Raw genomic sequence first — 13617 nt, forward strand, 5'->3', positions numbered from 1 at the left:
GACAGGGTGACACGCATTGGCGTCATCGGCGCTGGAAGTAAATTCCAATTTTCTTTGATTTACCTCAGTTGTTCGGCTCAAAATTGAAGTGGACATATCTGGCAGTAAAGACTAACATTCTATGAAAACGAAATTACTAATAAATGTTTGAAAATGTTAAAATATTGATTTTAAAGTGCTTCAGGAAATGTATTGCTATGATTTAATAGTCAAATGAACAATGTAAATTAATATGACTTGTGTGTCAGTTTCAATATTTTAGTTAGCTACAGAGCCCCTTAGATAAATGGTAACGCAAAAGATGGAGAAAAAACAGATAAAAGAGATCTTGATCTCAACAAAATATTGAACATGAAACAGAACATGCCGACCAATCGTTCATAATAAATAATACAGATGAATCTTTATACATTAGGCAGGAAAATAGAAATTCGACTTGTTTTAGCGTTGGGAAAATATCATACTCATTGTATTGTATACGATTAACTTTTTCTTTCTTCAAACTCCGCACAAAAACGTGTCATAATTATTCTACAACAAGGTCAGATATCCGTTTATGGTTTCCTTTAAAAAAAATGGAACGTCTTATTGTCTCTTACGGAAAAATCAAGGCATAAGTTTTTAATTGTTCTTAAATAGATTGCACAGAAGAAATATTTCAACAAACCCCGGAAAAGTAAATGCTAGATTGAATAAATCAATAATGATGTATTGTTAAAGATTATGATATCATATTACTTTGGTGTGCATCACATAATGAAGCTGCTTGACATGTTTGGATGAAAAACAAGGTTTTTATTTTTGTCAACTACGACATCACAAGATCTCTCAAAGTACCTGTTATAGTTACGGTGAACGATGCCGAACATGCATTGTTGGAAGGATCTGTTCCTGTATAAGTCACAATACGTTTTACTTTTTCTTTCTCCAAAATCCACACAAAAATGGGTTATAATTAATCTACGACAAAGTTAGATATTACCAAGCCCGGAAATGTTAGTGTTCGATTGAATATTAATAATGATATACTTTTAAAAATTATATCATATTACTTTGGTGTGCATCACATAATGAGGCTGCTTGACATGTTTGGATGAAAGACAAGTTTTTTTTAAGAAGAAAGAGTGAACAGTTTAACCAACCCAAAGTGTTACAATTAAACATGACAACAAATAAACACAAATCCCAACCGGCACACAACCCAACTTGAAAAAAAAACAAGGGAATGTGCCGGCATGGGAATCGAACCCACGACCTTCCGATATCTAGACGGACGCCTTATCCATTAGGCTACCAGCTCCCACTGATAAACGGTGGTTAAAGCTGGGTCTAATGTTATAGCAGTCATGGTATACAATACACACACAAGTATTACGCAAGTACGCATGTGCAGGAGATCATTATTGATGCTTAATCGTTTCCCCAGTATAATTATAAGTAAAGTAGGTAATGGGGATACGCATCCTGCACAAGAACAAATAAACACAATGGGGAACGATTGCTCGCTACAAGAGGAAACTGAATATATTTAATAAGAAAGAGTGAACAGTTTAACCAACCCAAAGTGTTACAATTAAACATGACAACAAATAAACACAAATCCCAACCGGCACACAACCCAACTTGGAAAAAAAGCAAGGGAATGTGCCGGCATGGGAATCGAACCCACGACCTTCCGATATCTAGACGGACGCCTTATCCATTACGCTACCAGCTCCCACTGATAAACGGTGGTTAAAGCTGGGTCTAATGTTATAGCAGTCATGGTATACAATACACACACAAGTATTACGCAAGTACGCATGTGCAGGAGATCATTATTGAAGGTTTTTTTTACTTTTGTCAACTATGACATCACAAGATATCTCAAAGTACCTGTTATAGTTACGGTGAACGATGCCGAACATGCATTGTTGGAAGGATCTGTTCCTGTATAAGTCACCGTAGTGGAGTCAATAGGGAAAGAATCTCCAGGATTGTAATTTGATGAAAGTGTTATCGTAGCACCAGAATTATCACTTGCTGTGGGTGGAGTCCACGTCACGACAGCTGTCGCTTGATTAGAATCAGTGGTTTGAGATATAGGAGAAGGGATACCGGAGATAACACAGTCTTCCGCATCTGTTGAAACAATCAAAAATTGGACTAGCTATTGAAATGTTGAATACTATATAGGAAAATGCGGTACTATACGGAAAGTCAAGAGCTGTAGCTAGGATGTCGAGGTCAAAAATAGTCTTGAAAATATATTTTACAGATTTCCTTTTACAAATTAAGCGTAATGCTAACCGTCCAGCACGTATTATTTTCCACAAGGTACTATGCACACGTTTGACGTCGCGCGCGTATATGCAATGGTAAACGCATAAAAGGAACCTTGCAAAAGATTACATAATAGTTGCACACATTTACCCCTAAAAGAGTTTTGAGGTAGACACAATTCGTAAAAATGTGCATCAAATAATGATGCTGCTTGAAATGTTTGCATGAAAGACAAGCTTTTTACTTTTGTCAACTATGACATCACAAGACTCTCAAAGTACCTGTTATAGTTACGGTGAACGATGCCGAACATGCATTGTTGGAAGGATCTGTTCCTGTATAAGTCACCGTAGCGGGGCCAATAGGGAAAGGATGTCCAGGATTGTAATTTGATGAAAGTGTTATCGTAGTACCAGAATTATCACTTGCTGTGGGTGGAGTCCACGTCACGACAGCTGTCGCTTGATTAGAATCAGTGTTTTGAGATATAGGAGAAGGGATACCGGAGATAACACAGTTTTCCGCATCTGTTGAAACAATCAAAAATTGGATTAACTATTGAAATGTTGAATACTATATAGGAAAATGCGGTACTATACGGAAAGTCACGAGCTGTAGCTAGGATGTCGAGGTCAAAAATAATCTTGAAAATATATTTTACAGATTTCCTTTTACAAATTAAGCGTAATGCTAACCGTCCAGCACGTATTATTTTCCACAAGGTACTATGCACATGTTTGACGTCGCGCGCGTATATGCAATGGTAAACGCATAAAAGGAACCTTGCAAAAGATTACATAATAGTTGCACACATTTACCCCTAAAAGAGTTTTGAGGTAGACACAATTCGTAAAAATGTGTATCAAATAATGATGCTGCTTGAAATGTTTGCATGAAAGACAAGCTTTTTACTTTTGTCAACTATGACATCACAAGACTCTCAAAGTACCTGTTATAGTTACGGTGAACGATGCCGAACATGCATTGTTGGAAGGATCTGTTCCTGTATAAGTCACCGTAGCGGGGCCAATAGGGAAAGGATGTCCAGGATTGTAATTTGATGAAAGTGTTATCGTAGCACCAGAATTATCACTTGCTGTGGGTGGAGTCCACGTCACGACAGCTGTCGCTTGATTAGAATCAGTGGTTTGAGATATAGGAGAAGGGATACCGGAGATAACACAGTTTTCCGCATCTGTTGAAACAATCAAAAATTGGATTAGCTAGTGAAATGTTGAATACTATATAGGAAAATGCGGTACTATACGGAAAGTCACGAGCTGTAGCTAGGATGTCGAGGTCAAAAATAATCTTGAAAATATATTTTACAGATTTCCTTTTACAAATTAAGCGTAATGCTAACCGTCCAGCACGTATTATTTTCCACAAGGTACTATGCACATGTTTGACGTCGCGCGCGCGATATGCAATGGTAAACGCATAAAAGGAACCTTGCAAAAGATTACATAATAGTTGCACACATTTACCCCTAAAAGAGTTTTGAGGTAGACACAATTCGTAAAAATGTGTATCAAATAATGATGCCGCTTGAAATGTTTGCATGAAAGACAAGCTTTTTACTTTTGTCAACTATGACATCACAAGATCTCTCAAAGTACCTGTTATAGTTACGGTGAACGATGCCGAACATGCATTGTTGGAAGGATCTGTTCCTGTATAAGTCACCGTAGCGGGGCCAATAGGGAAAGGATGTCCAGGATTGTAATTTGATGAAAGTGTTATCGTAGCACCAGAATTATCACTTGCTGTGGGTGGAGTCCACGTCACGACAGCTGTCGCTTGATTAGAATCAGTGTTTTGAGATATAGGAGAAGGGATACCGGAGATAACACAGTCTTCGGCATCTGTTGAAACAATCAAAAATTGGATTAGCTATTGAAATGTTGAATACTATATAGGAAAATGCGGTACTATACGGAAAGTCAAGAGTTGTAGCTAGGATGTCGAGGTCAAAAATAGTCTTTAAAATATATTTTACAGATTTCCTTTTACAAATTAAGCGTAATGCTAACCGTCCAGCACGTATTATTTTCCACAAGGTACTATGCACATGTTTGACGTCGCGCGCGCGATATGCAATGGTAAACGCATAAAAGGAACCTTGCAAAAGATTACATAATAGTTGCACACATTTACCCCTAAAAGAGTTTTGAGGTAGACACAATTCGTAAAAATGTGTATCAAATAATGATGCTGCTTGAAATGTTTGCATGAAAGACAAGCTTTTTACTTTTGTCAACTATGACATCACAAGACTCTCAAAGTACCTGTTATAGTTACGGTGAACGATGCCGAACATGCATTATTGGAAGGATCTGTTCCTGTATAAGTCACCGTAGCGGGGCCAATAGGGAAAGGATGTCCAGGATTGTAATTTGATGAAAGTGTTATCGTAGCACCAGAATTATCATTTGCTGTGGGTGGAGTCCACGTCACGACAGCTGTCGCTTGATTAGAATCAGTGTTTTGAGATATAGGAGAAGGGATACCGGAGATAACACAGTTTTCCGCATCTGTTGAAACAATCAAAAATTTGGATAAGCTATTGAAATGTTGAATACTATATAGGAAAATGCGGTACTATACGGAAAGTCAAGAGCTGTAGCTAGGATGTCGAGGTCAAAAATAATCTTGAAAATATATTTTACAGATTTCCTTTTACAAATTAAGCGTAATGCTAACCGTCCAGCACGTATTATTTTCCACAAGGTACTATGCACATGTTTGACGTCGCGCGCGTATATGCAATGGTAAACGCATAAAAGGAACCTTGCAAAGATTACATAATAGTTGCACACATTTACCCCTAAACGAGTTTTGAGGTAGACACAATTCGTAAAAATGTGCATCAAATAATGATGCTGCTGGAAATGTTTGCATGAAAGACAAGCTTTTTACTTTTGTCAACTATGACATCACAAGATCTCTCAAAGTACCTGTTATAGTTACGGTGAACGATGCCGAACATGCATTGTTGGAAGGATCTGTTCCTGTATATGTCACCGTAGCGGGGCCAATAGGGAAAGGATGTCCAGGATTGTAATTTGATGAAAGTGTTATCGTAGCACCAGAATTATCACTTGCTGTGGGGGGAGTCCACGTCACGACAGCTGTCGCTTGATTAGAATCAGTGTTTTGAGATATAGGAGAAGGGATACCGGAGATAACACAGTCTTCGGCATCTGTTGAAACAATCAAAAATTGGATTAGCTATTGAAATGTTGAATACTATATAGGAAAATGCGGTACTATACGGAAAGTCAAGAGCTGTAGCTAGGATGTCGAGGTCACTAACAATCTTGAACATATATTTTGCAGATATCTATTACAAATTATAAAGCCTACTGCTAAGCGTATAGCGCGCGTATTATTTTCCACAAGGTCTTATGCACACGTTTGACGTCGCGCGCGTATTCGCGATTGTAAAGGCATAAAAAGAACCTTCCAACAGATTATATTTAGTTGCACACATTTACCCCTGAAAGAGTTTTGAGGTAGACACAATTTGTAAATATGGTAATGTTGTGTGGTCTTGAAACAGAAACAAAAATAACTTCTTAAATATATGTCATTTCAGAAGGTATTATACAGGTCGAGTGAAAATTACAAATTATTTTACATGTTCATCTACATTTAATTTATCATAGTCAACTATGACATCACAAGACTCTCAAAGTACCTGTTATAGTTACGGTGAACGATGCCGAACATACATTGTTGGAAGGATCTGTTCCTGTATAAGTCACCGTAGCGGGGCCAATAGGGAAAGGATGTGGAGGAGTGTAATTTGATGTAAGTGTTATCGTAGCACCAGAATTATCACTTGCTGTGGGTGGCGTCCACGTCACGACAGCTGTCGCTTGATTAGAATCAGTGGTTTGAGATATAGGAGAAGGGATACCGGAGATAACACAGTCTTCCGCATCTGTTGAAACAATCAAAACTTGGATTAGCTATTGAAATGTTGAATACTATATAGGAAAATGCGGTACTATACGGAAAGTCAAGAGCTGTAGCTAGGATGTCGAGGTCACTAACAATCTTGAACATATATTTTGCAGATATCTATTACAAATTATAAAGCCTACTGCTAAGCGTATAGCGCGCGTATTATTTTCCACAAGGTCTTATGCACACGTTTGACGTCGCGCGCGTATTCGCGATTGTAAAGGCATAAAAAGAACCTTCCAACAGATTATATTTAGTTGCACACATTTACCCCTGAAAGAGTTTTGAGGTAGACACAATTTGTAAATATGGTAATGTTGTGTGGTCTTGAAACAGAAACAAAAATAACTTCTTAAATATATGTCATTTCAGAAGGTATTATACAGGTCGAGTGAAAATTACAAATTATTTTACATGTTCATCTACATTTAATTTATCATAGTCAACTATGACATCACAAGATCTCTCAAAGTACCTGTTATAGTTACGGTGAACGATGCCGAACATACATTGTTGGAAGGATCTGTTCCTGTATAAGTCACCGTAGCGGGGCCAATAGGGAAAGGATGTGGAGGAGTGTAATTTGATGTAAGTGTTATCGTAGCACCAGAATTATCACTTGCTGTGGGTGGCGTCCACGTCACGACAGCTGTCGCTTGATTAGAATCAGTGGTTTGAGATATAGGAGAAGGGATACCGGAGATAACACAGTCTTCCGCATCTGTTGAAACAATCAAAACTTAGATTAGCTATTGAAATGTTAAATACTATATATAGGAAAATGCGGTACTATACGGAAAGTCAAAAGCTGTAGCTAGGATCGAGGTCAATAATAATCTTTAGCAGGGTATTCAACCTGAGTTTACCCGATATCAAAGGTCAAATAAGGTCAATAAGAAGCCATCGCCTGATATTCGTGGCTCGTGAGCCACAGTCGCTCTAGTTGCACAGCTGCCTTCAGGCGCTGTGCATTCATTTTACCGTGTTCTTAACAGCTGTGTCCTATATCATATACATGTTCTTTATACAGCCCTGACGTTAGTCACTGACCATGACCATACATGCCACATGAAACAAGTGGGGTCAGGGGTCACGCAAGGGTCATAGGTAAAAAGCAGGATTTCAACAAAATGCATCTTCTCCCACGAATTACGTAGCACAGTAAGGCCACTTGCACACATGCATTGTTATTACCCAGTGTATTTAAATTGTACACAGAATTCGGGTCAAATGATATTAAGGGGTCACTTCCGGTGTTAAACCCAATACCTTCAAAAATATAAGTTAAGAAAAACATAGCACAGTGACGTTATGTTTACACATGAATTGTTGTTACCCATTGTATTTGTGGTATTTGGGGGGTCAAAGGTCATTACGGGGTCACTTCCAGTCTAGAAGGAAATATCGTCAAAATTTGAATTACCAAGGGCAAAGATAGCAGAGTGATGGTATGTTCAGAAATTTTAATATTTGACATGACCCATTCCGGGTCAAACGTTACGCAAGAGTAATATGGGCTAAAAATGCATTTAGTAATGAGATTTGGACATTGACATTGGCTACAGCCGGAGCCTATGGGGTAAACACAAATTTGGGGTCACGTGTCATTAAGGGGGTATTTCGGGTACATTATACCTTCAAAATGCTTCTTTTCTTACAGATTACATGATAGAGAGATGCGACTGATGCACATATGCATTGACATTAGCTGGTATTTATGGGATAAACAAAGATTTTGAGTTCAAGGTCATACAAGGTTCAGACACGGTTGATCACTCTATTTGCTGCATATTAAGTGCTGTGATCATCAGAATAATGCCACAAGGGCTCTAGAATTATCCGGATTGTAATCAGCTGGTTCTGTTTTGGTGTCAAAAGAGGTAACATTCTTTTAAAGTTTGTCCAATTTTGATGGAAATTAGTATAATTATGTGATCCCGATATGATTCAAATTATGATGGAGATCATTTCAAGGTCAATCAAACGTGAAAAGGGGGTAAAATCCTCCTCTGAAAAATTACTCAAAACTCCTCCAATTATGACATATCTGTCTTTGTTTAGGATTTACAGGGGGTAAACAAAACTGGTACCTTAATTGTTTGGCTTACTGTAAATACGGTGCCCAAAACATCTGTGCTAGAAATCACTTGCCCTCCCTTTCGATCTGCCAAAAATTGCCCCTCCCGGTGACCTGCCAAAAATGTTCCCCCCGGAAAATTATTTCACCACCCCTAAACGATATTTCTTTCGTTCATGCTGGGTGACGCCGCACGGGCCTTCGAGCTACTCGTCAAAAACATCAATAAAAGTTGATCCAACTTACTCTCTTGAAATTGAAATTTTACAAAAACGTTGGAAATAACTCCAAGATCACGACGGATTTCAGAAGAAATAAAGATAGCACTTATAAGCGACATAATGCTGAAAAATACTGGAAGAACTGTGACATTTGTAAATGCTGTGAAGAGCGCAACCCAACGCCTAAAAAAAGCATCTTGGAACGCGCATAATACAACTTGCAAAATACGGAGCTATACGGATCAAAATTAAGTCTAAACTTCGCTAAATTCAACGGAAAAATGATAAACGTCGGAACATTAAACAGCAGAGGACTGAAGAGAGAGAATGCAGAAGTTGCCCTTGCCAACGACATGGAAAAACTATCAACTGGACTTTCTAGCCGTGCAAGAAACTCACCTAAAACTTCGCACAATAACATCAAGCAACGGCAAAGATAAGTTCAACTTTTTCTTTAACGGATCAAATAACAATTATTAGTGGCATAGAGTTGGAATCGTTGCAACACAAAAACTCAATGCTCAATTCAAAGGTATTACAGACAGAATCTGCGTTGCAATCGCACCGATAGAGGAGGATAAATCTAAAAGAAAACTGCACTTCATCTGTGCCTACGCACCAACTTTACAAAATAGTGAAGAAAAAAAATCCTCAAATAAGACAAGAATTCTATGATCAATTTGAAAGTACTCTACAGTCCATACCAAATAGAGATGTTGTAATTGTTGCTGGAGACTTCAAAGCAAAAACAGGCAGAGGATATGACAAATATCCCGAAAATATGGGGAAGTACGGGAAGGGAAAACATAATAAAAACGGAGAAAACCTGCTGAGGACTGCCCCAAAATATGAACTTGTCATCACAAACACATTATTCCAGCACAAAATGGCACATCAAACGACATGGGAATGTCCAGAGAGAAAAACATAACGATCACGCTACACGTACCATCAGAAGAAGTCCGTATAGAAACCAAATTGACTATATACTTATTAAAATCAAACATAGAAATCTTGTCACAAACTCAAGATCGTATGGAGGTATAGAAACCTATACAGATCACAGACTAGTCAAAGCCAATCTTAGAATCAAATGGAGCACGTTTGTATTAACAAAAGAAACGAAATGGAGAACCATCGAATAAATATATTGAGACTACAAGATCCAATATGGAGAAAACTCTATTCCGAAACTGTGAGGGAAATGATGGTAAAATCATCAGAAGTTGAACCAAACAAGACAGCCCAAGAAAAGTGGAATAGAAACAAGAATGTATGCATTAAGGCTGGAGAAACCATCATAGGCAAAAAAAACCCCAAAAATGTGCCCAAAATGCCAAAATGAAAAGGTTGCAGAATTATCGCAAAAACAAAAGAAACTGGGACTAAAGATAGACAACTGCAAGGATAAGGCTAAAAGAAGAGAAATAAAAACGACGAGGAACAAGATCATGAATGAAATACACAAAACCATCACAGAAGAAAAACTCCAAAAAATAATGAATACTATTGAAGACATCGAAAAACTTCTAAGATTCTAATCGAATGTTTCAAGCAGTTCGTGCTTTACAACAGATGGAACCAGTAAATGGAGAGCAAGGCTTGACTGCTAATACAGAAGAATAGTTCCAAATAATCACAAATTTCTTCAAAGATAATGTTAATCAAATTGAACACGCCCAGCCTGTGGAGATGAACCATTAAGCATTCACCGTAACCAAAATCGAAGATGCTGTTAAACGTCTGAAAAATAACAAAAGCCCAGGGATAGATGGAATAAATGCTGAACTAATACGGACCATGCAGAGAAACTGCACGAGGAGATTGCGGACATATTCAACGAAGTCGCTGAAACAGGACACGTACCATGTGAGCTTCAGCAGGGAGTCCTGATACCGATCCTGAAACCTGGGAAGCCCCAAGGACCCCCGGGAAACCTCAGGCCGATAATTCTACTGTCAACTCTCAGACAAATATTAAGCATTTGCATGATAACTCGATTTCATAAGAACCTTTATTCAAGAATCCCAAACTCTAAAGCAGCAAACAGGCCTGAAAGAAGCACCACGGAACATGTCTTTAGCTTTAAATGCTTCGCAAAAAAGATAATAACATCGTCAAATTACGAAATTATCATTGAAATGCTCGACATGAGCAAAGCTTTCGACACGGTAAAAATGAATTTAGAAGAGCAGCAACGACACCACTTGCATTACATTCCAGATGTTAAATCTACATCATATGCAAAATTTGAGGGAAAAATGAACGAGGCCGTTTTATTTTAGGGCCATTTGTCTATAACTGGTCTTTACATGTAGCCCTATGGAGAGAGTGCCCGTTGAGGGCGCTATAACCCCATTTTAGGAACAAAATGTGATTTAAAAAAACGGCCTCGTTTTTTCTAAAATTTTCTAAAATTTTCAGAGTATGTAGTATGAACATGTAGAAATATAATCAAGTAGTTACCCTACCTGCTCTTCTCCGAAAAAATAAAAAGTCCTATACCTCAATGATAATGAAACCTAGGTGAGGCCTACGGAAAACTATTTTGTGGTCTGTACGCCACCTGAGACTCTGTCAGGGGCTAAGTCTCAGCGGGGGTCACCGTCCTGGCAAGAGCCAGCCGTTGTTGCCCCCAAATATTTTTCTTCCCCCAGTTTGCCCCCTCCCCCCACTTTTGAGGCAAACCCCCAAAAATCACGTAAGTTTCCACTTTTTGCGGCAATTTTGCGAAATTTGCCAATTTTGCCCTCCTGAAATTCACTCCCCCCCCCATGCCCCCTCCCGATAAAAATTCATGGCGCCGCCACTGGCCCCTGGGCCCCTACACGTTCATACTCGCGCTCCGGCTCCGCGCTCGCAGAAAATATTCCAGACAGCAGTTCACGTTCCCAGAAAGGAAATTATTTTCCGCTGCCCTGGGTGATACCCGAGCAAAGCAAGCTCTTCAAGAATACGAACGACACGTAAAACGACCAAGAGGGAAACCAAAAACTATGTGCATATCAGCAATTAAAAAAAAACCAACTGAAAGAAATCAAAGAAGACTTGAAAGAAAGCGACTGAACTTTCGAGAGAGACCTACTTGGAGAAACTTTATTGATGGCGCTATGTCAAACTGCTGACGAGAAGCGTTTATGATGATGATGATGATGGTGATGATCGATGATGATGGTAAACCCCTACGAGTATGTTTCTTTCATTTGGGAGTTAATTTGGATTTTTTTTCAATAACTGTTGCTCTTGTTGACCAGGATTTGAACATGCGACCGCTGGGTATCTAGACCAGTGCTCCTACTAACTGAACTTTTTCAAGGAAGTTTAAACAGGCCGGGGAGCCAATAGGATGGAAGCGTTAATAGGCCTAACTTGAGGTTCCAAGTCATACATGTATTTCTCTCGCTCCTCTGGCGCAAGCAAATACCATTTGATCATTCTAGCGAATTAATCTGAAACAAGAATTTGTCTTTAAAAAAGACAAGTTCACGGATAGTACATGTACTTTCAGCTACTTTGCAGGGGCGTAGCAAGAGCATCAGGGGCCCATGGACAAGGAGCAGTACCGGGGCCCTTGTAACCAGGGTGGGATTTATCTTATGTTGGCCCTGGGCCAGGCCAAAGTCAAGAGGCCCCGAACTCACGTGCCGAGGAAGGCATGTGGCCAAGTTTTGGTTTAGGCCTACATATAATATAGAGGGGGACTAACATATTAACGATGTTAATATGACATTTGCGCGCAAAGTACGCGAAAAAATCAACTTCAGACTAGTTTAGCTCAGATCAACATTAACTTAACCCATTGAATGCGCGCGAAGCGCGGAAAATTTTACTATTTTGGCCAAAAACATGCTGTTATTGGGGTTAAAAGAAAGATGCATAGGGCGATTTTGGGGGCCCTGGAAAAAACCACATTTTGCATTTAGTTTTTTAAGCCCCCTCGGGAGCCACCTACAGGATCTCATTTTGCATTTAGGTTTTTATTGTGTTGCAAAGTAGAAAAACTTTCTTTATATATGGCGCAATTTGTGCCTGGAAAAGGCTATCCCCTCTTACAACCTATAGACAGGTCTGATTTCTATAATGAGGTGTCACCGGGTTTGCAAGAGATAATAATACCAAATCTAAACACCATGAAATTCACCACATCACGACCAAGCTCACATTGGGTGCCCCATTCCTTTTTTAAAGGAATTTTTTATAAAGCTACCTATACAGGAAACAAATTTGGCTATAACTACGAAGAAAATTGCAAGATGCCTTTATCACTAAAGTAAACAAATCGGGAAACAAATTAAACAGCCATTTGCTCTTGCTAGCTTTTGTCAGAGTCATGGTCCTGTTTTTATGAACTGAACACCAATATTATACAGGTTTATACACATGGGTTATTACAAGAGTCAATAAACATTCAATTAACTATAGGCTAGACTAGGCCTATATAATTATTATTTCTCAAACATGATTTGTTCTTGCTGTTCTTGTGATTACTTGAAATAATCTTCAAAAGAAGTATATGCATTATAATGTTCTAATAATTCAAAAATGCATGTTCTTTGGCCCTTGTGCATTTTTTTTTTAAATATTGAATTTTCAAGTAACGTCTTACGGAATTTTGGATCAGAATTGAGGTATGTTTTCTCAGTCCAGTAAATCAGAATAGTACATATTTGTAGTAATTTATTTTTCTGGATTCGAAATAATATCTTTAACTGTTACCTATCACCGTCACAGTGAACGTTGCCGTCTCCATGTTGTTGGCAGAATCGACAGCTGTATATGTCACCACAGTGGGACCAATACCGAAGGTAGCTCCAGGAGTATGAGTTGATGTAAGTGTAACTTCGCAAGGAGAATTGTCGCTTACTGTGGGAGGCGTCCAAGACACGGTGGTTGTTGCTTCTCCAGTGTCCGTGTTTTTATTTATATCATCAAGGGTGCCAATGATCATAGGTTTCTGCATATCTGTATTTGAAATTAGAGATATAAATGTAGGAGATATGATGCAGAGATTTACGTTGTTATTGTCATAATAAATCCTGGATTTACACTGATTATAACTTTCAATGTTCATAAATATTCGTGTCCCAA

General features: G+C 38.6%; 1 protein-coding gene across 1 annotated transcript in view; it reads right to left on the reverse strand.

Annotated features, from left to right (window-relative positions):
• LOC140152312 (uncharacterized) overlaps positions 1–13617 on the reverse strand; it is a 128112-nt gene that overhangs the window by 97404 nt on the left and 17091 nt on the right. Inside the window, 9 exon segments of the mRNA XM_072174613.1 lie at positions 1876–2121; positions 2544–2789; positions 3212–3457; positions 3882–4127; positions 4551–4796; positions 5220–5465; positions 5963–6208; positions 6707–6952; positions 13246–13491. Of these exon segments, the coding sequence (XP_072030714.1) occupies positions 1876–2121; positions 2544–2789; positions 3212–3457; positions 3882–4127; positions 4551–4796; positions 5220–5465; positions 5963–6208; positions 6707–6952; positions 13246–13491 (2214 nt within the window).

Source organism: Amphiura filiformis, chromosome 5 (genome assembly GCF_039555335.1).
Source record: "Amphiura filiformis chromosome 5, Afil_fr2py, whole genome shotgun sequence".
In the NCBI taxonomy this organism is placed as follows: Eukaryota; Metazoa; Echinodermata; class Ophiuroidea; order Amphilepidida; family Amphiuridae; genus Amphiura; species Amphiura filiformis.